Here is a 22,115-nt window from a genome sequence, read left to right as displayed (position 1 = left end):
ACAAAGATGAACCCATCCATTCTGCAATACACATTTTCCCCTTTACATAAAGAACAGGATTTCATCATGCCTGTCAAGTGGTTTCTTGTAGTAGACTTACTGAACCACTAATGAACTTACAGTCCTTTTTGTTTGTTTGTTTTTTTGATCCCTTGCAACTCCTCACATCCAGTTTTTCTTCCTTGTGGCTGCTCTTAAATATGGGAGAGTGCTTCAGATGATATATTGTGTTTGAGACCTTTTCCTGGTGAATTTCTCATGACTGGAAAAGTGAGAATCAATGAGACTGGGAATGTTTTCTTTTGTACGTGACCTGTGAGCTGCCTTTGTAGGGATATTTTTGACCTCTGTATAGGAAAATAAGCTACTTTTTGGTGAGTTTAGAGCCATTAATAACACATTTTACAAAAAGTTTGGTGGAATTCTTGCCTTTTTTAGGAAGAGAGACACTAAATAGGGGCCAAGGGAAATGCTTTACAAACAGTCCCATCTTCATGGAACTACTCTGTGCTTCCATTGGCAGGACTTTGCTTCTGCCCAGAGAGAGGCGACTGAGCTCTAGGACTTTCACAGATTCCATTCTCTCTAACATGATCCCATTTTTTATTGTGGTGAGATCTGCTCCTCTCTCTAGGCCCTTCATCCAAGATTGAAAGTATTAGTCAAAAGAAGGCATTTATCTGAAGGTGACAGGGGAGCTTCCCTTGCTACCTCAGCATAGTGACAATGGACCAATATTTGTCTTCTCATCCTTCAGGACTTCTTCCCTTATTTGGGAGCAGGGCTTCTGGATTCCAAACGCTTTGTTCTACCATGGAAGGGAATAGAACAACCTCTGCTATGAGGTCTTTCAGAGAAATAGCCCATTCCCCATCCATCCATCCATCTATCCATCTATCCATCAATATGACATTTCATTTATTCAAAGAGCATTTTTATAGCACTTACTCTTTGCCAGGTACCATATGGTGGCTGGGGTGGGGTGAGGGGGTGGAGGGGAGATGAGGATATGACACTTTCCTTGATCTTTAGCTCTCAGTTTAGTTGAAGAGAGGTGACACAAGTTTTAGTACTGTTATATTAAGGACTAATACAGGTATATACCAAAGTATAGGGAACTAAGAAGTCCAATGTTGTTGCATTTAAAAAGCATTAGAAAATGATACACAGATGTAGGGGTAGGGTGGGACATAAGGATTGTCTAATATTATCCCAGCTTTGTATTTGTATGTAGTGTGTGTGTTTGTTCCCTTCCAGCTCTAGCCCACCTGCTGACCCAAGTAATGTTTATACAATAAAGACTTTGTTACTTCTGTCTTTTTCATGGAACATTATAAACATTTGGCATCTACGCTCATACAAACACATAATACATATATCTACACATGTGCATCCACATACATTCACATGTGCACACACATGTACATGTATACACACATGAATGTCTGTCTAAATCTGTCTCTTTTGGTTGATCAATAGGTAAAGATTCATGTGTGTATATTCAGTATATATGTGTATATGTATATATGCATGTCTGTCTATTTTTTCTTTATATTACTCAAGCTTTGAGAGAGAAGGAGAGTCTTTAAGGATCATAAGCAGGAATTTGATAAGATTAATTTCCTAAAATCTACATCCGATGTTTTTTCTATGTCAACCAACGATACCTAAGGGAAAATATACTCTTTATTTGTTCTATAAATATATCTTATGTTTGACACTCACAAGAATTTATAACAGATTGAGTGTTTTCTCTTAATTCCTTGAGAGAGAAGTTAGAAGATACGAAGGACTTTAGTTAACCTGAGATTGAAACATTTTTGGTTGTTGGTGATTGACGTTAGGGCATTAGAGACGTGGAGAGCATACAGATGGCTTTGCCTCCTTGCATCAGAAACTGAATGCTGGAAGTTTTGGAAAGTAAATATAGGGTAGAATGATGGAAAGTCGGTGGTATGTATGTGAGTCTAATAAGTTCTAGTTGTAGGAACCTCTGGGAGGGTCGAGGAGTTGGCTATCAATATGACATATTAACACTGTAAGCTGTAGCCGTAGTTTAATTATTTTAAGGCATTTTATTTATTCCATAGCACCAGGTGGAGATACAAGATCATTAAACAATATGATAAAATAAAGCAAAACTAATACAGCATTGTTTTACTCTGACGGCCAAAGATATATGATAATGTCTCTATGCTATTTAAGAGTTTTTGACTAGAACCAATAAAATATGTCTTTTGTCCTTCCTGACTATAAAAATTCTGAGTTTACAGGAAGAAGAGATCCCAAACTAGTTGGAACTCCAGCTTTGAGACCAGTTTAAGCTTCCTTGAGTCACTTGAATCTAGTCTGTTGCTAAATAAACATTTACTCCCTGTGATCAGAAATTTGGGAACTAGCTGCATTTCTCAGTTTCTTAACACGGTTGTAAAAGCCCCAACAAACTACAGATCTCAAAACTTCTCAAATACATTAAACATGGAGATACAAACTGATGTGTTTTCAAATTATAAGGCCACTAATTAAGTCTGTACAAGACGAAGGAAGAAAAAGTAGAGCTCTGGCTTTTTCTAGCACATTCTAGCTTCTAAGGATTTGCCAGTTCTCTATGAGGATTGGTTCATTTACTTTTCTTATCCTGTTGACCATGTACATCATTAAAATCAACGTCTTCTGGATCACTGGGGTGGCAGTATTATCAGGGTGCAGCACCACGCGATTCCACGGGCTGTTTTTGCATGTGTGTTTCTGACTTGTGTGTGTGTGTGTGTGTGTGTGTGTGTGTGTGTGTGGGTTCCATTCTAATGATCAGAAGTTAATGAGACAAAGACAGATACCTGCTTCACTGTTAAAGTAAAGGCTAAATGAAGTCAGTCCATTTGGTACTGATGCTTTCTTAAATCAAGTAGAAAACAAATAGTGAGAGCATCGAGCATCACAAGGTATACGGTAGGATTGGGAACTCCAGAGACCTTGTCACCGATGTCACTCCAGAGTCATGTTGCCAGCAGCAGGTTTCATTTAGGCAGTGCCACAGTAGGAGGTTAAATTTATGTTGATGTGAGTTTCATTCTTTTTGTAGCTTTATTCCTTTTTCATCTGTAATTTTCTTTTGATTTTAGAAATCAATCAAATATAAAAATGAGTCAGTTAATACCTCTATAATGTTTATACATATTGAAGAAACACTATAATAAAAACAAATTAGGTTAGCACTGGGGGCCTCTCAGGAATTATTTTCTTTTATAATACTCAGGTTTAAGCAAAACTATTATATTCCACTCTGATTCCCACATATCATCATTTGAAAGATTGGAACCCCCTGCCTGGTGGCTCAGCCCTGGTTCTTAAATAAGCATTGCACAACATCAGGGACAAAGGCGCCCTCTTGGCAAAATTGGCTATTCCTGTGCATTCTGTACTTAGCACTGACTTGGTGGTTATGCCCTACATTCTCGTCAAAATGTTCAGCTGCACTTGGTTGGGTGTGCTAGTGTTTTAAAATTAGAATGGCTTTCAAAGGAGTCCACTGCAGCCCTGACTTGAGCCTGGGGAAAGGAGACTTCTCGGCCAGCTGCCAGAGAGAGACTGTAGGATCTCAGAGCCACAGGAAGTCACAAGAGGAAGGAGGGCACCAAAGACAATCACTGAAAGGCGCAAAAATCTTTGGAACACGTAATTGGCAAAGCGCTATTCTCCGCTCCTCAATGGTATGTTCTTCTGTGTGTTCTTGTTGGCAGCACAATAAATGGGAGTTTGTCATCAACACAGGAGATGATGTTGGGTGGAGGAGATGCCACTGCCTGCTTGGCGATCCCCTACAACACGGCACAAATCCCCAGCATCACGATGAGGTGATAGAGGACATCTGGGAACCAGATAGGAAAGCAGACACAAACAGTTTACATGTAGCAAGGACGGTGGCAACAAAGAGTGAACTCAACAGAAGAGGCAACTCGGGGGCATTAAGTAGGTTTACATAGACCGCTGCACATTTTATACAAAATCAGTTTTGTTTATCTTTTGGGGTTTCCGGAGCTTGGTTTTGTCAGTGCAAGGAGCCCGGCAGATTGACCTGGGTAACGGACCTCTGACAGATGGGACTCTGAACATGGATAACACAGTGACAGCACATTTCACCATAGGGCTTTCACTGTAGAACTTCCTCAAAAATGAGGATCTGGAATTAGAGTCTCAAAAAGTTGGTTTACATGATTTCCTGTAATCGTGAGAGCAAAGTCTACATCTGTGAGTTTGTTAATAAATAGAACCGTCTTACCCCATCTCCTCACATAGTTGTTCTCCTTCTCATCATTCGGGTGAGATCTTGGGTCTTAGCTGAAACGTTTCTTCTTCCGAGATGCTTCCCTGGCTGCTATCTAAATCACTCCTCTACCCCCACCCCGACGTGTCCCACTAGTGGGAAGGGCAGGGGCTTTGCCCATCTCTCTCTGCAGGAGCACCACTGCCTGGAGGAGTAATCACGGCTGATCTTTACTGGATGTTTGCCGTATGCTGGGCACTGGCGCCCGTAGCTGTAACATTTAATCCACACAGCAGCTATGTATGATAGGAGCAATTGTTAGCCCAACTTCAAAGAGGAAACTGGGGAGGGGAAGGGTGACTTCATTGCCCACGGTCATTCAGTTAATGAGGGGCAGAGTCACAGCAGGGACTCAGAAATATTTGTGCAAAAAACAGATCATTGAAAACCACCTTCTCTAAATGCAGGAACCCAAGCAAAGCCCCTGGTGATGTTGTGCTGAGAAGCGGGGTCCAATTCTGCCTCGTCCGATTTAGCCCCAGCCCCACCCTGCCTGCAGAGCTCTGGGGCCGGCTGGAGAGACATCTACCTCCATCCCCCTCTGTCCCATTCAGGTGTGTTTTAAACAGCAAGTTTCAAGTCCTGAAGGTTTTGTTGGGGCCAAAGGTGAGCCTCTTTTAAAACACACGTCTACGTTGTAAAGGCATTACCCCATGACGTTTCCCAGAAGTGCCTCTTTTCCTTACCTGAGAAGCTATAGAGACTGGGGAATCCCCTGCCTGTAATGAGTAAAGAGAGAGAATACTGAAGATTTAAGGAAAGGTCATGGAAGGAGCCTCAGAGCGATGCTTCTTAAGTACAAACCTGACCACATCTCCCCCTGATTAAACCAGCAGACTCCCATTGCCTTTAGGATCAAAGTTTATAGTGGGTTTCATAAAAGCTTCTTTGAAAGGAGAAGAAAATCATTTTCTCCTTGGCTTTCTCAGGCAGGAGTTGATGAACTTTCTGGAAGGGACCAGAGAGTAAATATTCCAGCTAGGGGCCGTATGGACCCTATTGCAACCACCTGATGCTGCCGTTAGAGCATGAAAGCACCTGGAGACAATACCGATATGAACCCACGTGGCTGTGTTCCCATAAAACTTGATAGAAAACTGAAATTTGATTTTTTGTCATGTATACGTGACACGAAACGTCATTCTTTTGATTTGTTTCCAACCCTATAAGAAGGCCATGGCTCGTAGGCCCTAAAACATCAGGCAGCAGCCTGGATTGGGTCCCTGGCCGTAGTTTAGCAACTGTCCTCCAAGGTATGGAGCTACTAGAGGCCCCAGCCTTCCCGCAGGCCCTGCTCACCATTCACGTCATACCACTCTTCAGGTTGTCCTGAAGGATTACTGACGGAGGTCTTCCCCGGCCCTGGACGGGGGTGAATCCCCTTGCTGTGAACTCCCATGGCACCCTGCCTCATCCAGCCCCATTGACAGTCATCTGCCTTTCCCTTGGCATTTAGCAACTCTCTCCTTGCTAGATGTAAGTCCTTGAAGACAAGGGCCATGTGGGTCTCCTTTAATTCTGAAACCCCGGCGCCCAGCCCTGCCCAGGGTCAGCACTGACTGCTCTATGAAGTTTTGTCGACTTGAGCTAGATGTCCCCGGTACATTTCATCGTGTATTATCATTGTCGACCACATGCTCTGCCCGGAAGCTCAGAATTTCCTGATTCCTTGCGGGCATTGGAATTTAGGCTGCAGATAGAACGTTTCTGGGTCGTTCACAAGCCTCAACTTCTTGGTTTGGCATGAGCTACAGCTTCCCGGCCCCCCAGCTGGGAAGCCGTGAGTTGCAGGTGCAGGTAGTGTCTACAGGCACAACTGGTTTGGCAATTCAGTGAAAATGCTCAAACCGGCTGTGCCTGTGGACGCAGCCCAGAGTGAACTCAACCATTCGGAAAACAGAGAAGCTTACTACGGAGGGAGAGCTCCACTACGAGGACGCCCCCTGTCTGGTCCCGAAGGAGTCGCTTCCGTTTGTCACAAGTCTGGAGACCCAGGAGCAGCAGAGGGGAGGGGCGTGGAGAAGGGGGCCCGAGAAACGAACACAGGAGAGAAAAGAGAGAAAGACAAGAGATTAAAAACAGAAGTCACAAACCTGATAGTCAAAATTCCCCAGCCAACAGGTGTTAGTTACCTTATCTGTCCGCTTATGTATTTACTTACAACCCAGAGCCAGAGTCCCTTCTCTAACTTGAGAAGAGGGCAAAGCTTTTCTTTATTAACTCTTCAGGCTGGAAGAAATCCCTCTGGGAGAGGTTGTTGGGTGTGGGAGGGATTGGCACTGTTTGTTTTGGTAAGCAAGGCTTTTACCCGCGGTTACTGTCATTGGACACTTGCAAATGTGTTCTGATTCATTTTCTTCTCTTTTTAAAATATAGTAGCAATAATTACGCTTTCCTTAACTGTAAAGCATCTCTCTGCTCCCTCCCTTTTATTTGTATTCCTACCTGACCATTTTCTAGCCAAGCAAATCAGTAGAAATAGAGATCATAATCTTATTTTGGTTGCTTACTACAGGCTACATGAGCAGGTTGTCCTCTTTAGAAACTCTGTGTTCCTCCTGACTGGGGTCTCTTATCCAAATAGACCAGAGCAGGCAACACTCTGTGATTTAGCACTTTTAGGTCTAAGACAGTGGTTCTCAAACCTGAGCATGCCTCAGAATGGTCTGTTAAAGCACAGGTTTCTAGGCCCACCCAGTGTTTCTGAATTAGGCGGTCTGAGGGACGTGAGAATTTGCCTCCCTAACAAGCTCCCAGGTGACGCTGAGGCTGCCGCGGACCACACTGTGGACCAACTGATCTAAGGACCAGGTTCACACCTGGCAGCAGCGGTAGAGTGTCTCCCAGCTGAACTTGCTATGCGTGTTGATGGATTCTGCAGCAGCTCCTTGGTGGGTGATGCAGAGGGGAAAGCTGACCCCCGGCATGGGCTGCACTGAACGTGGCTGTGAAGCAGGGGCGTCACCACCAGGCCCTTCCTCTCCCAAGGTCAGTTCAGCTGTGATGCGTGTCGGGAATTTCTGCAGTATCTCTCTAGTTCAAGTCCCAGAGATGGACCATTAGGCTGGCCAGGCAAGAGCTAAAAATACCCACCTTTTGACTTCCATCCAGTGCCTACTGCTACCGCCTAGGTTTTGAATTTTCCTTGTGCTTTTAACCGTCTCAAGGTATTTCCATGTCTGTCGTTGTACTCATTTTCCCTAACACAGCTCTCTGAAGAGGGAAGGGCCACCATGACTTATCACCACTGTCTTTAAAGATGAGAAAACCAGGCTCCAGAGATTAACATATGCTAGACCATGTAGCTTGTTGGTGGCAAGGCAGACAGAGCCGGAAGGTCTGCCCCCATACCCAGTGCCCTTTCTTCCAGAATGCTCTCAGCACACGCGTACATTGGTCTGGTTACGATTCCCAGCTAAAAATACAACTTCTCAAATTCCGCCCCCACCCCCACCTCTGGTCACATCTCTTTCTGGAGAGAGGTGGCTCACCACTGGGCAGGAGAGCTTCTCACTGTCACAGATGAATGTCTCACAGTGTAACCAAACCTTGGAGAGTTTGGGGATGTTCTGGAACCGGAAAGCGTTGAATTGGAAGGTGGCTCTGTGATCTTTCCCATTCTCATGTACAAGGACTGTTTCATCTGTGGGGCAGCTGGAGCAGATGGGACAGGGGGAGAGAAAAAATTACCTCATGAACTCCAGCAAAGTCTTCTGAGGTAAATTCACAGACAACAGCAACACTCCCTTGAGCTTCTATACAGTACGTTATCCTCACAAAGCTCTTTGACTGGCAGCACCTTCCTTACCCTCATAATATGAGGTCAAGTTGAGGAGCTATGGGATGGGTGTGCTGGTCCTCATTCCATAGGGGTGGAGAGTAGTGAGAAGCTGCACACCTGGTAAGTCACCATACCTCTGTCCCCAAGAAGGGAAATCCTTGAGAGATGAAGTCGACTGAAGGACTGGGACATGTACAGACTCCCAGTATATGTACAAGATAAAGACACTGGTGCTGAGAAGAGTATTCCCAAAGTACTGCCATAGCCACCTAAGCCAAGTCATACCCAACATACTGCTCTGTGTACATTGTGAGGGTTTGCCACTGGGAATTTGAATTTATGTTATATTATTTAAATTCTGCATTATATCGTTACCTTTGTAAGAATTTGGTCATGTTTCTGATATTGGCATAGGAAAAAAAATGACTGGAAGGATACCATCTAAATATTAACACTGGCTATAATGGAGTGGTAGAATTAGGGACAGGTTTTGCTTTCTTCTTATATCTTTATATATTTTCCAAACTCTCTGCATGAAAATGTAATATTTGGGAAATTCCAAAGTCCCAAAGATAATCATTGCAATAGAAGAAACAATAATGACACAGATGGGCATTTTTCACATTGCCCAAAAGTCAATGACTCTCACTGGGGGGCCATTTTGCGCTCTGAAGACATTTAACATTGTGGTTGTCATGATAGGGAGACGGTGGTACACATGTAGTAAGTAGAGGCCAGCGACACTGCACATCATTGTACAATGCACAGGACAGCACCCCGCCCAACAAAGAATGATCCAGCCCAAAATGTCAATGGTATTGAGACTGTACTTGGTTTAAGCAAAATTGCTTTTTCACTTATCGAACAGATGCTGCTTCCCCATTTAAGTGCCAGACGTTCAACAAAGTGTTGGGAACAGACACAGTCATTCTTGGGAATATACAGTGAGGCCCGCATGAGCTTTGGGAATTGTTGTCTTTAGGTGACAAGGAACACCAGAGTCTGTCCTCTGTGGAAAATGGTCTATGGGCCCAAAAGCTTAAGACCAGTGGATAAACACCACAGTGGACCCCAAAGTTAATGCCTTTCCCAGAACATCTCTCTGACTCCATTGTCAATCCAACTCAGTGTACATATACCAGAGGTCCACCCAGCTACCTCAGAGCCTTCGAGATATGCCCTCCTCCATCCATTCCATCCAAACCAGACATCAGGGGGCAAATTAGAGGTAAGACTGAAGGAATGTCAACTCCGTGAGTTAGTGATTAAGATGAGAAGTGACAGTGTGCCTCATATCTGGACCAGGGGTCAGAAGCCGGGCCGTGTTTGTGGTGACCTCTGAGTCATGACAGCTGGAGGCATTTTCCGAGTTGTGAAACAAGACCTTGAAGGATCATTTGTTCAATAAACCTGAGATCCTTGTACGAACTCAAGACGTGAGTCCTTAAAATAGCTCTTTGCAGCTGGAGTGACACCATGCCAGTGGAAAACAATGTAAGCAGAGCTTTGTTGGGGGTGGAGAGGAGGCAAGTCCTGGGCAAGCTTAGATGTCTTGGCTCTGCCGCCTCTTGGCATTGGCTGTGGCACCTGCCCCTCTGTGACAGACATCTTGGGAAGACAGGACGCCCAAGGGAAGCTGTGACAACATCACCACAGGAGCCCCCTTCCCCACATAGGATCAAAATTCCCAATAATATATCTCTTCTAATCTCTCCGGGCGCTCTTGAAAACTGGGTTTTCCTCTAAAAGGGCCCAGTGGAAACCTAAAGCATCTGGGAGATTATGGGAGTGGACTTTCTCATTCCTCCCCTTGGCACTGTTTTTTTTGTGCCAGTATCTCCAACCTCAAGGGGTCATTTCAGCCAAGCAGAATATGGAACTAGATTAGGGCTTCTTCAGTTGGACTCTGCTTACATGCAGGTTCCCAGGGTTTGCCCAGGAACCCTCTGACGGGGTAGGTGAACTATGTGCCTGCATGTGTAACAGGCACCCAGGGTGTGTAATTCCCGTGCACACACAGTCTGAGCACTGCCGGTATAGACTACCACAAGGGCACAAGCCTTCCTTTTTTCCTGCTATTTTACCCATTGTTAGCTGGGAGTCGCAGTACCAGAATGATCTGCAGGGAGATGTTTCCATGGTATGCCAGAAACCTTTACCCCCGTGTGGCCATTGCCTGAGAGAGGTTTCAGTGCCTGATCATAATTTCAGGTCCCTGTAGGCCAAGAATTTATTTCACAATCTCCCTGAAATCATCTGATTACACCATTGTCCACAGAACCTAAATGAATCATTCAGTGACAGGTGTGACATCCAAATTAAGCTCCCATCTCTGCAGGAAGATTTCTGGGTTGTGTAGATGTGATTCTGCTGGCCTGTCCTACCTACACTGCTCAGGAAATAATGCTGCGTGAGTTTGAAGCCCAGATCATCTGTTCCCTTAGTGACTCTGGACTTAGGCAAGTTTCTGAAGCCGTCTCTGTCGCTGATACTTCTCATCTGTAATATAGTGCTTATTATACTATCTACTATATACTACCTACTATATTATACTCCCCCTACTATTGGGGGGGGGCGCTGATGAGATTAATTATATACTTTTAGAGAGAGGGAGAAAGAGAGAGAGTTGGGGGAGGGAAAAAAGAGAGGGAGAAAGAGAATTTCAAGCAGGCTCCACACCCAATGCAGAGCCCGACACAGGGCTGGATCTCAGAACCGTGATACCATGACCTGAGCTGAGATCAAGAGTTGCTTCACTGACTGAGCCACCCGGGCGCCACTGATGAAATTTAACTAAATTAATATTTATAGAGCACCTATCTAGAACATGTTTGGTCTGTTGTAAGTGCTGTATAATTTTTAGGTAAGTAAAAATAAATAAAGGCCCAAGGTACGGTGGCTCCACCCTTGTTGTCTAATTATTTTTGTCCGGGGCCCCAATATTGACTTAGCTCAGATGGGTTCCAGCAACAACATGGACGTGCCTGCCTGCTTGGGTTTGGGGAACGGTCTCTTCTGTATTTACTGTTCTTTGTGTGGCTGTTGCCCACATCTCTAGTCTAGCTCCATCTGTCCTCTGTTTTTCAAAGCTACAATTTTAAGTGTTTCTAGACAATTACCATCTCAAGCTCAACATGACATCCCTGAAGTCAAGGAGAATCGAACACCCTTAGCCAGAAATCTTCTTCCCTAGCAACCAACAGCAAACATTCCTCACATTCACAACCCAGAGGTTTGATGTCCCATATTTCTCAGGCTTTTTGCCCCGTCCTTCTCTCCACCCCATATCCAATTGGTTGCTAAATTTTGATCACTTCTCCCTCCTTTGGATGACCTTTCTATTCACTTGGCTATGCCTCAGTTTGGGCCACGGCCTCTAATATGGTCTTTCTACCTCCCATGTCCTGCTAAACCATCCTGTGGATGACTTCCAGAATCATCTTTCTATTGTACAATTCCCATAATTTGTCCTCTACTCAAAAATGTTAAGAACTCTTCATTATCTACTGAATTAATAATAAAAATCGACAATATTATTTAAATTGATTGGATACTGACTAGGTATTACATGCTAAATTTTTTGCATGGATTATCTAAATTGAGTCCTCACCAGGGTTCTGGTGTCAGACTAATTGGATTTGAACCCACTTTGCAATAGACACACACACACACACTCACACACACACACTATGTTATATAACTTATATTACTTAACACCTCCTGTGACTCAGTTTTCTCACCAGAACAATGGGAATGGTAGGTAATAACCACTACCTCTTGCAAGGCAAATGAGTTAATACATAATAAAGCTCTCAGAACAGTACCTGGTACCCAGAAAGCACTATATAAAAGTTTGCTAGCATCAATACTCAGTGCGGAAACACAAGGTGTCACTAATGTGACCCTAAGAAGCTCCCCCTTTACCTCCCCAGCTATTCCAAGCCAAAGTAGCCTTGGGTCTACCTGGTGCCCTTCTCGGCACTGTGCTCAAGGGAGTGGTACTCACCCCTTATTGATCAGCTGCCATTGCAAAGGATACATGAAATCAGCCGATGGTGTGGCCCAGCAGCTATTCAAAACCACTTTAAACCTGGAAATGAAATAAAAGGCATCCCTCTGAACCAGAGAATTGTATGCCTAGAAACATCTTGGCTGATCTTTTTTCTTTTCTTTGTATTTAAAAATATAAACATGGAGGAAATATACTTACCTAATGCTCAACCCCTTGGCTTCTACTCCCGCAAACAGATCTGAACCGATTTCAGATGTCTCCAGGACAAAAGGGGCTTCCTTCTTAGTGGAGAACTTGGCATTCTTTAGAAGGAAATTGACACGGGGCATTACAACCTCTCAGACTGAGCAATTGAGCATGACAGGAACAGATGAATTGGGGCGGAGTAGGGGTGGGAATTCCCCAAAAGGCACAGGCACATGAGACCACAGAGAGACCCTCCAGGACTAGAGAAGGTGTACCTCCTAGGATGCTGGTACCATCTTAGAAAGGATGAGGCTATCACATCTCTGGATTTGCTGGTCACAATGAGACAACACATACTGTATGTCTCATCTGTGCTGATGAGGAACAAGATTTGGCTGATGGAAAAAAGGTAGAATCCAAGAATGCTGAAGCACTGAGCTTTACTTAATCACCCACGCGAATAGGGATGAAACACATGCAACCCCACTTTGCTCTCGCTCACCTTGACTATCTACCCGAGCAGATTCTAGCGTGGGTCAGAAAGCATATGATCTGATTCCAGTACAATTAACAACAGCGGCGATAACAACAACCTACTGATTACCTACTAAGTGTCAGGCGCTGCTCTCCATATTGGGATAGTCTTTCATAGAGATGTATCTGAGAACAAAGCAAAGATCTCTGTCTCTAACCACCTGACTTTCTAGCAAGGGATGCAGACAATAGACAGCAGGTAAGTAAATTACATAATATGCTAGAATAGAATATAATACCTTATATAGAAAAACTATATGTGTGTGTGTGTGTGTGTGTGTGTGTGTGTGTGTGTGTGGTTATCACTTCCTCAGGCAGTTCTGGGTGAGTTAAGAAAAATAGTAGGGTGTCCAAATGACTTACCCAAAGGAGACTGACTTCTCCATTCATTGCCCTGGTTTCATTCAACTTTAGTAGCAACCTTTAACTACTCTCTGAGTTTAGCCTCCAGAGACAAAAGCCTTCTGACAGAAGCACAAGGATCCTGGGCTAATTCTAGTGCCCACTACTAACTTACAGGCAAATCAGGCTTTTGGGCCTCAGTTTCCCCATCTGCAAAATGGGAACGTCCTGTGCCTTCATCAGCCTTGCAGAAATATTTTTATGATGGTGATTTTATGTAATAGAAGTATAAAGCCTAAGCCAGGATACTAGTTAAAAGATTGATTTTCATGGACTTGGAGGTAAATAGTGGCAGCAAGGATATAGTTAAAATGGACTCTAACCCGCTAAGGGTCAAATTTAGGGCATTTGCTGAGAGGTCTTAGATTCATCTTCCAGGGGTCCTTCATTTTTAACTGATTTCAGGTCCAGCTAGGGCTCCCTGACTCAGTCACCTAGAAGTCAGTTCTTTTCTTTCAGTCAACCCCCTGCACCACTCAGATGGTTGCAATAATTAAACAATAACATTCTTAATCATAAGTGATTTACCAGCATAATATGCAGGTAAAGTGGCAGATTGACAATGACCGTTCCCGTTTATTGTTAGTTTCTGGGGTCTGTCATGTTTCAAGAGACTGTTTACAAATGTTGGACCTAACCTGGGGACCACAGTGAAGTCCCAATGTAGCCACTGGTGCTTCTCCCACCCCATCTCCCAGTGATCATCCCAGGGTATCAGGGTATTGGAATAATGCCTCTACTTGCAGAGGAGCTAGTGTGTTTCTGTTACAAAGTGGAGAAAAGAATCTGCATCATTAATTCCATTTCTGAAACAAAGCACTTTTAATGGTCAGTTTCTCCACTTCTCACCCTACAGCTGAGGCTATTATCAGTGTGATCTCCTCCTACTTTCTTTAGAACATGAGTTAGGGACCTATTTCCAGATAGCTTCATCCTATAATACTCAGACTGTATGTTCTGGCATTCCTGGAAGCACAGAAACACCACATAAATTACCCATTCGCTGAACAGGATGGAAGAACACCTTGAAAAATCATGCCCTCCGGTCCTTTCACTTGGCAGAAAGGTTGAGTCACAACTGGCTATTGACACGGTTAGGATGGGTACATCTGGCTTAATGGCAGTTCTCGTGGGCAAGAGCTGAGAGTTGCTGTTGCTTACAAGCTCAGTGTGAGATAGAAATGAAAGGAAACTGTGCAAAGCTAATATCCCAGACCATGTTCCTAGAATCTTTCAGAACTGAGAAGGTCACCTCTGACCCGCTGTGCCCTGCATAGGTCAGAAAAGGTCTAGAATATAAGATTTCAATTCCGGGCTCCACTTTTTAATAAGGGCAGTGGCCAAGTGGATCGTTCTTAGAGAAGGAGGAAGAGGATGGTAGAGCACCAATGGTGGAGAGATATTGGGGTAGGCAAGCCTAAGAGAGTTGAAGGGCCGTCGGCAACATCACGACTCAGAATTATTTCAGAAGACAGAACCACAAGCAATGGACTGTAGTTCAGGATGTCATATCTAAAATGCTGATCTAAAATGGGAAGGGTCAACTTGCCCTTGTCCCTGAAAGAGGTGGGGAGCCCACCCCTTAGCAATCTTGCAGGAGGGCTTTGGACTTTGGGTGCAAAGCCAAGGTTGATCATCTCTTAAGATTGTTCTGACTTTGGAAGTCTATGAATTTGACCTCTATGGCTTGCACTTGTTCCATCCCATGCCTTTTTACTGGTCTCTGTCTAACTAGGAAGAAAGGTCAATACTATTTCGATCGAATAAGTCAACCTAGCCCCATACTGACATTGACAGCATAAAGGCAACAACACTCAAATGGCAACTGCCGGTGCTAGGAGCTCTCAGAGTTTCCACTTTAAATGGGGTCCCAGGCCCCAATCATGAAAGTAGCCCCAGTTGGCTACTTTCACAGGCACCTACCTTGTGTCAGGTACTATGGTAAGTGCTTCATAAGAATAATTTTATTTAATCCTCATAATAGACATATGGGGTAAGTGCTATTATTAGTTTTATTTAGCAAAGGCATAGATGAAGGCCTAAAAGAGGTTCACTAACTTACCCAAGGTCACACAACTAATAAATGGTAGAACTAGACTTTAAACCAGTGGGTCAATGACAGACTATTTTCTTAAGCACAGTGGTAGTCTACTTCTGCAAGCTGACTACCTTCCTTTATTTTGAATTGGGGGCCAAAATAACTTCTCACTGAGAACACCAACTATGGCCTGTTGGCAGGAGTGAGTGGGAGGGGGTAGAGAGAGAAGAGAGGAAGCATGTTGAGTAGAACTGGTGGTTTTGGAGCCCAGCATTTAGAGCCCTTGGAATCCTAAGCAATTGGCGGTGCATTGATCCTTTGTGCAATCTAGGGCACAGCTCAGTCTCTGGTAATTTAATGGAAATGTATGCAGGGAGCAGCTGTTGCTTCAGAAACACACAAGAATGCTCTCAAAGCGGAAGAAGGGAGGAGAAGAAAAATACCAGCCGCATGGGTCAGGCATAGGAAACCCAGACTATGGTAGGAATACTAATCAGTACAAAAGTTTCTGTTGCAACATCTGACTCCCTCTTTGCTGAGATCCGTTTGTCCTATAAAGGTCTTAATGGGTCCCAGGAGATGCCTTAGCTTCACTTCTAGAACAGCTCAAGGAAATGTCCTGTTATGTCTGTCTATCCAGCCCAGAGTATGGTCTGGGTGATGATGAGGATATGACATTTAATTTTTTTTTTTTTTCTTAAAAAAGTATAGGTTCCTTCCAGTTCTAAAATTGAATTTTTATGTCTGAAACAGCCTAACATGGTTGATGGTGAGAGATGATTTTTGATAATCCTGGTGCCTTTCTATTGCTAATTTCATAAAATCTTTGTAGGATCATATCTATAATTTTATCTGGTTAAAGTAATAATCATGCACATCAGGACAGGGACTCAGTAGGAAAGACAGCCTGTCACCATGATACCCCCTGAGACTGTTGTTGATGAGTAAGCCTGTTTTTCTCTCTGGACAACCTTCATCAGTTACTCAATGTTGTTGCTACCTTTTCATGCCCCTGCCAGTCCACACTGCATTAACTCTCCTGATTATAGGTCCAGGGGCTAATGGGATTTCTTTTTTCGGGACTTAACCACTAGTGGTTTGTTGTCAGGGGCAGATCTAGGTTCTTTGGGACCTCAAAGCTTATATAATTTAGAGAGTCCTTTCTAATAAAAGGAATCAAAATTTTGCATATGAAATGAGGCCCAGGTCCTTAAAGGAAGCCAGTGCAAGAGAGAGGTCATGAAACTTAAGTTCCATCCCCTTCATAGGAAGTAAGCCTCAGAAAGCAGTGCTAAGAGAGATCCGTATGCTAGACTGGGCACTGCTCTGACGTACCTGCGGGATTGTGGGCACATCATTTCTTCCTTCTGGGCTTCAGATCTCTATCTGTAAAATGGGCCAAGTGACTCTAGGATCCCTCCTAGAGGATCTCTCACCTTCTGAGTTCAGCTGGATTGGTGGCTTCCAGGCAGGCGGTAAAACAAGTTCAAAGAGTTCAAGGTCAGTGGAGTTCCAGGTAATAGAGTCATTTCCTTTGTGAAATGAATGGATTGGGCGTGATGGCTTCTAAAGATATCTCCCAGTTCTGATGTTGTATGTAAAAGTTTCTATTTCTGCCTGCATCTTCCTCCAGCCAGCTGGAGTGTCACTATAAGTATGCTTCCTCATTGGAAGCTACAGGTTTAAAAAACAAAACACCCCTTCTAAACAGGAGGGCAGCTGGGCTAATGGCCACTGCATATTTAGTTTTATTTTGAGAGACCAAATTATGCCTTGAACTTCAATGTCAACATAGGCAGTGTGCCCAAATTAGACCAAGAGGAAGCCCACTATCCGAAGGGCTTTGGATACCAAAGAACTAGGCATCGGAGGGCAACCCCATCCTCTCTCCTTAGCCCTGTCCCGGGTAGAAAGGTCACTACTCTGTGCCAAATGCTTTAACAAGAGCTGGATGCTAATATAAATCTCTGGAGTGGATTGCGGTGGAAACTAATCTTGCCTAAGGGTTAGATGTTGGCTGACTTACTGCCTATTGACCTTTGGCCACTCACGGGATTTCTCTTGCCTCAGTTTTCTCAAAATCTGGGAAGGGTAACTTTATAGCTCTATGGCACCTCTCTCAGCTCCTCTATCCAGGCTATGAATCTACCTTTCTGTGGCATCTAGTCTTTGAAGAGATTTAGAACTAGACCAAAGCTTGTCTCTTCATTTCAATTCAAGAACGGGGTTCTGCATAGAGCTTAAGGAAAAGCAAACTTGGAGGAATTATCCTGTCATCTCCTGGAAAGGCCACAGGGCACTAATGAGAACCTGGAGACCACTTACAGTGTAGAAGTTGAGAGACAATTGGCTTTCAAATGTGCCCATGCTCCCGTTCTTCACGTGAACAGTGGCCACTCTGAAAAGGGGAGAGAATTTTGCATAAGGACTGAAACATGCCTGATTGACAGGGACTGCAGAACACACACAAGGCAGCCAGCCCTCCACTCTCGGAGTGACTTACCTCTGGTCAAAGGCAGCCTGGTTCACCAAGTAGGTGGAGTGGTAGGTGCAGGAGAAGGAGTAGTTCACGGGCTGGTTCTTTACGATTACTGTGCTGTCGTTGGAAACGATGTGGCTGTAGAAGTGATAGATCGGGGGCTTGTACTGGAGAAAGGAAGAAGGCAGTTAGGGTGGCCCTGGACCCCATGATGAGAATGAGGGTTCTGGAAAAAGTGATAGAAGATGGTCAGACCAATAGGAAGATATCTGTGTCTGCCAGTCATTGACGTCCGTGCCTACTCTTTTGGATGTGGGTTGACTGATAATGTTTGCAAAGAGTTCTTGAATACGTTCAGCTAAAATTGTTTAAAATAATCTGGGTTGAATGTTGTACACTTACAAGAAACCCATATAGCCATTGGGCTTCTGACCGAGAAGAACTGGCCAAAGAATCTCTGTTTCCCAGCATCACCTTTTTATCCATTTCCCCCGTCCAAGTAATCTTGCATGAATGCCTTCACTCATCTCCCACTTCTAGAACGTTATTATCTCGTGCGTTGCTTTTTCCTTCTGCCAATAATAAGTGCTATTTCTGCGACTTTTTCCTCTGACTTGTTGAACTCCAAGATCACAGAATATTGAAGCTGGGATAGCTCTCGAACATCCATGTGAGAGGTGACCTGCCTAAGACCACGCTGATGATTTCTAGCTCATTCAGGATGCTCAAAGACATGATGTTTCTGTTAATCATGCCCATGACTCTCTGAATTCCTGAATCCTTGTGGGGCCTTTAGGAAGAGGAAGTGGCCCTGGGTGCTCTTTGCTCTCATTTGCTGAGACCTTATTTATGTACAATCTTGTGCAGTCAAGGCAGTAGGAATGCTAGGGGTCAGCAGTGGCGCAGTCTCCCTTCGTGACTACGCCCCGACTGGTTCTGTGGCCCTCAACTAGTGACTTTATTGGGAGGTTTCCAATGTCTCCTCTATCATCTAAGGATTTTCGGCAAGAGGGGGTCTGTGGTTCCTTTTAACTCTGATTACTTGCTCCAGGTGCTTCATGAGACCCAACTATGAACTGTGTTACACTTTGGTTACTTCTTTAAAATGCACTTCTAACTCTCTTTCATCACCACTTCAAAGTCTCAGGCCGAGGATGCCTCACCATCTGGCCAGGGAGGATGGCGCCGTGTGAGCACATGCTCAGAACTCAAAGCAGGGTGGACGTAGGAAATGTACACTGTTCTACTCACAGAAGGTTGCCTACGTTGCTCAGGCAACAAATTAGGAGAATAAACTTTATCTTATTTTGGGGGCCTAGTTTTCTTAGCAACTCTTTATTGTGTGGCCTGGACTTACCTCGGACTGGGTCCCACAATAGGACTTGTTTTTAGGCGACAAATCTGGGATCACAAATTGATAGTAACCTCCTTCATGGACCCCATTGTAACACAGCCCACCAAGCGCCAGCTGATGCACTTCCCAGCCGTAAGGACACTCGGGGATTTTGGTGATGATGGTTTTGGGATAACAAAACACGAGAATGACATCTAGAAAGAGGATACACATGGTTTGAAATCAGATACGGTGATCATATCAATCTACATAAAGAACAGCAGGTCCTAGCCACACATGAACATGCAAAAGAGTTGGTTAGACACATTTTCCTCATTATCCTTCATGAGCTGTGATGAACGCTTTCCCAAAACCTCGGGACTCAAAATTAGTCCCCTTTTAAGCTTTGATCTATTTTAAAGAATATATCTGTGAAACCAGAATGAATGGATTAGAAATATATATAAATTTAGAAATATACACAAATTTCCATGGCCATGAAAGTGAGCATGTAACTTAAAATTTTTTAAAATGTCCATTTCATGCATAACATGATGAAACACTATTTTATAGCACAGAAGTTCAATAGTCAAATAGAAAGCAGAAAAACAGTGGTGATTTTATATCTATCCATCTATCTACCTATCTATCTATCTACCTATCTACTCATCCATCCATCTATCCATTCATCCATCTATCCATCCATCTAGGATTCTCTAATTTTAAAAAAGTCTATGTTTATCCAATACATTTTCACTTCCTATGGGAAAAATCTCATTGGCACCGGAGTGCTTAACAGCTTCTACTTGACCATGATATTGAATTTTGATAACAAGATAAACACAGAGCTCTGAACTTTGCAAAGAAAAGCTTCAGGAAACTTTCCAGAAAGATGGACGGGCACCAGGGCATACCTGCTTTATTCGGAGTGCAAGATCTTGCAGAGGCTTCTGCAAAGACAGCCAACAGGACAAAGGCCCTCATCACCATTGCTTCTCAGAACACACTCTCTGCCAGGCGGCCAAACCAAGCTGGCCAAATGTTCACAGTCCTGCCAGAGCCCGAGCCTCGATCACTCTAGGTCAGAAACATGAGCGAGAAGTTAAAATCAAGGGTGAAAATCAAGCAGCACGCACCGTTGGGGGAAATTTCCAAGAGAGATCAATAATTCTGTCCCTCTTTCTTAATGGTTCCTTGTCTGTGCTGAGAGGCAGAAAGTGGGGCTCATACCACCAGGGACGTCAATGACACATGCGGTTGCTTATGTTTCTGACTGTTTCATTCTCTCTGGACTGTAGAGGCTGTCTCCCAGATGCTCCCCAAATCTCCGGCTTCAGTCCTAGCTCGACTTTATATCAGCTGAGGGTGTAAAAGAAACCGGCTCCAGATAAATCACAATGAACACGCATTATCCACTGTGGAGGGAAATAAAAGGGAACCTTGCACAATAATCCGATAGGAAGCTCAGTTACAGCTGCTTGAATCTAATTTATTTTACTTCACAGAGTTGTGAAAACTTTTTTTTTTTTAAACTGCTTCAACCAGGATTGGAATAAAAAGTTGAATTTTTCCCCCTCATACAAAAAATAACTGTGATTGGAGGCAAACTGATTTCTGTACAGTTCCAGGTGACAATTTTCTTTCTTAACGTCTTGCTTTCTTACATTCTTGTTTTTATATGTAGGCTGTCTCAACTTTAAAGAGGACCCAAGTTCAGCTGTGTTAGACCTGCTACTCAAACAAAAATACGTTGTTTGTGTTAACGCAAACATGTGAAGGGTTTTTTCCCCCTCTAATATTTTTTTAATATTTACTTATTTATTTTGAGAGAGTGGCAGAGAGAGGAGAGAGAAAATCCCAATCAGGCTCCATGCTGTCAGTGCAGAGCCCGATGCGGGGCTCAATCTCACGAACTGTGAGATCATGACCTGAGCTGAAATCGAGTCGGACGCTCAACTGAGACACCCAGGCGTCCCTCCCCTCTAATATTTTTTAATAAACGCTGAACCAGAATATCATTCTGGCATTTCTCTAGAACTTCATCCTGAAATATAACTTTTTATTTTACATCTGCAGGCTTTTAAAGTTCTGTTAGTCTCCCAGAGCAATATTAGAAAGGCAATCTTATAGCTCAATCCTTTATCACCAAGCAAGATCCCACTGAAAACGACAGATAAAATGCTGCTCCTGGGAAGTTGCTGAATATGTTACCTGAGATTTTTGGGCACCCAGAAATTTAAGAATGAAAAATCAGGGTTTGTTTTAATCTATGTTTTTAGAAGAAACAGACTCTTTTTATCAATTAAGTGAGGGTATACTGTGTGGAAACCCCTACATAAAGCCCTTCAAGAGACGGATGTAAAAAATGCAGAAAAATGCCTTGCTTGGCAGGGCTTTACAATGTAGCTGAGAATCTAAGTCACCAAAACACACTGACTCAGAATCAGAATGCTGGGCTAACTTGTTATTTGCTACTTACCACATTTCCTTAGTTTTAAGATACACATCCCTTCCTCCAAGTGTATGTAATTGAATGTTGCAGAAACACTGGGATGTGTTTTACAAGCGATATGTATACATAACATGGTAAAGTTTCCTCACTTCTTAAAAACCTGTTGTTAAGTTGGGTTATGTCTTACAACAACGATGTCTAAGAACCAAGGAAGTAGCCATGTGGCAAGTCATTAAAAATGTCTGTGACTCAGTTTCCCTCTCTCTAAATGGAAGCCATAGGCCTGGGCTTACGTCACAGGGAGGAAGAGCAATGAAATGAAGGTTTTTTTAAGCTGTAAAGTGGTGGATAAATGGTAGATTACATGAAAAGACAACGAACAATTTCGTGCGAATGTCTATGTCCCGGAGTTGTTTTGTTTTCTCCTCAAAGAAAAGTACCACAATGTGTTGTATCCTAGATTCATTTAACAGGAGACATATCTACATTGTATAGCAGACATGCATGTATTTTATGGATAAAGACCGAGTGGGCTGAAGAGGGAAGGGGGGATGGAACATAATTTTTTAATCTA

General features: G+C 43.6%; 1 protein-coding gene and 1 long non-coding RNA gene across 2 annotated transcripts in view; one reads left to right on the top strand and one right to left on the bottom strand.

The window, feature by feature from the left end:
* Positions 1 to 1,122: 1,122 nt before the first annotated feature.
* LOC106984773 (uncharacterized) overlaps positions 1,123 to 22,115 on the top strand; it is a 33,183-nt gene continuing 12,190 nt past the window's right edge. The window contains exons 1-2 of the long non-coding RNA XR_001431775.3: positions 1,123 to 3,710; positions 4,732 to 4,878. This is a non-coding gene — a long non-coding RNA (uncharacterized LOC106984773). The remainder of the gene's footprint in view (positions 3,711 to 4,731; positions 4,879 to 22,115) is intronic.
* Positions 2,008 to 20,598, bottom strand: TECTB (tectorin beta). The gene is made up of 11 exons (XM_015082969.3): positions 20,320 to 20,598; positions 20,004 to 20,166; positions 19,114 to 19,304; positions 17,781 to 17,923; positions 17,603 to 17,675; positions 12,316 to 12,419; positions 12,112 to 12,195; positions 7,816 to 7,978; positions 6,235 to 6,307; positions 5,011 to 5,043; positions 2,008 to 3,868 (listed from the first exon to the last, which is right to left on the bottom strand). Exons 2-11 carry the CDS (start codon positions 20,077 to 20,079, stop codon positions 3,819 to 3,821), a joined length of 990 nt encoding a protein of 329 aa, XP_014938455.1. The 5' UTR covers positions 20,080 to 20,166; positions 20,320 to 20,598; the 3' UTR covers positions 2,008 to 3,818.

This window comes from Acinonyx jubatus, chromosome D2, assembly GCF_027475565.1.
Source record: "Acinonyx jubatus isolate Ajub_Pintada_27869175 chromosome D2, VMU_Ajub_asm_v1.0, whole genome shotgun sequence".
Classification (NCBI taxonomy): domain Eukaryota; kingdom Metazoa; phylum Chordata; class Mammalia; order Carnivora; family Felidae; genus Acinonyx; species Acinonyx jubatus.
The sequence above is the reverse complement of the archived record's forward strand: the minus strand, read 5'-3'. Positions and strand labels throughout refer to the sequence as shown.

Excerpts from the sequence above, each read along its gene's own strand:
- TECTB (XM_015082969.3), bottom strand. The coding sequence starts at position 20,079 with ATGGTGATGAGGGCCTTTGTCCTGTTGGCTGTCTTTGCAGAAGCCTCT. Across the intron at positions 19,305-20,003 it reads TTGCACTCCGAATAAAGCAG|ATGTCATTCTCGTGTTTTGT; the intron begins GTATGCCCTGGT and ends TCCTCTTTCTAG. Across the intron at positions 5,044-6,234 it reads AGTGGAGCTCTCCCTCCGTA|GCAGGGGATTCCCCAGTCTC; the intron begins GTAAGCTTCTCT and ends TACTCATTACAG.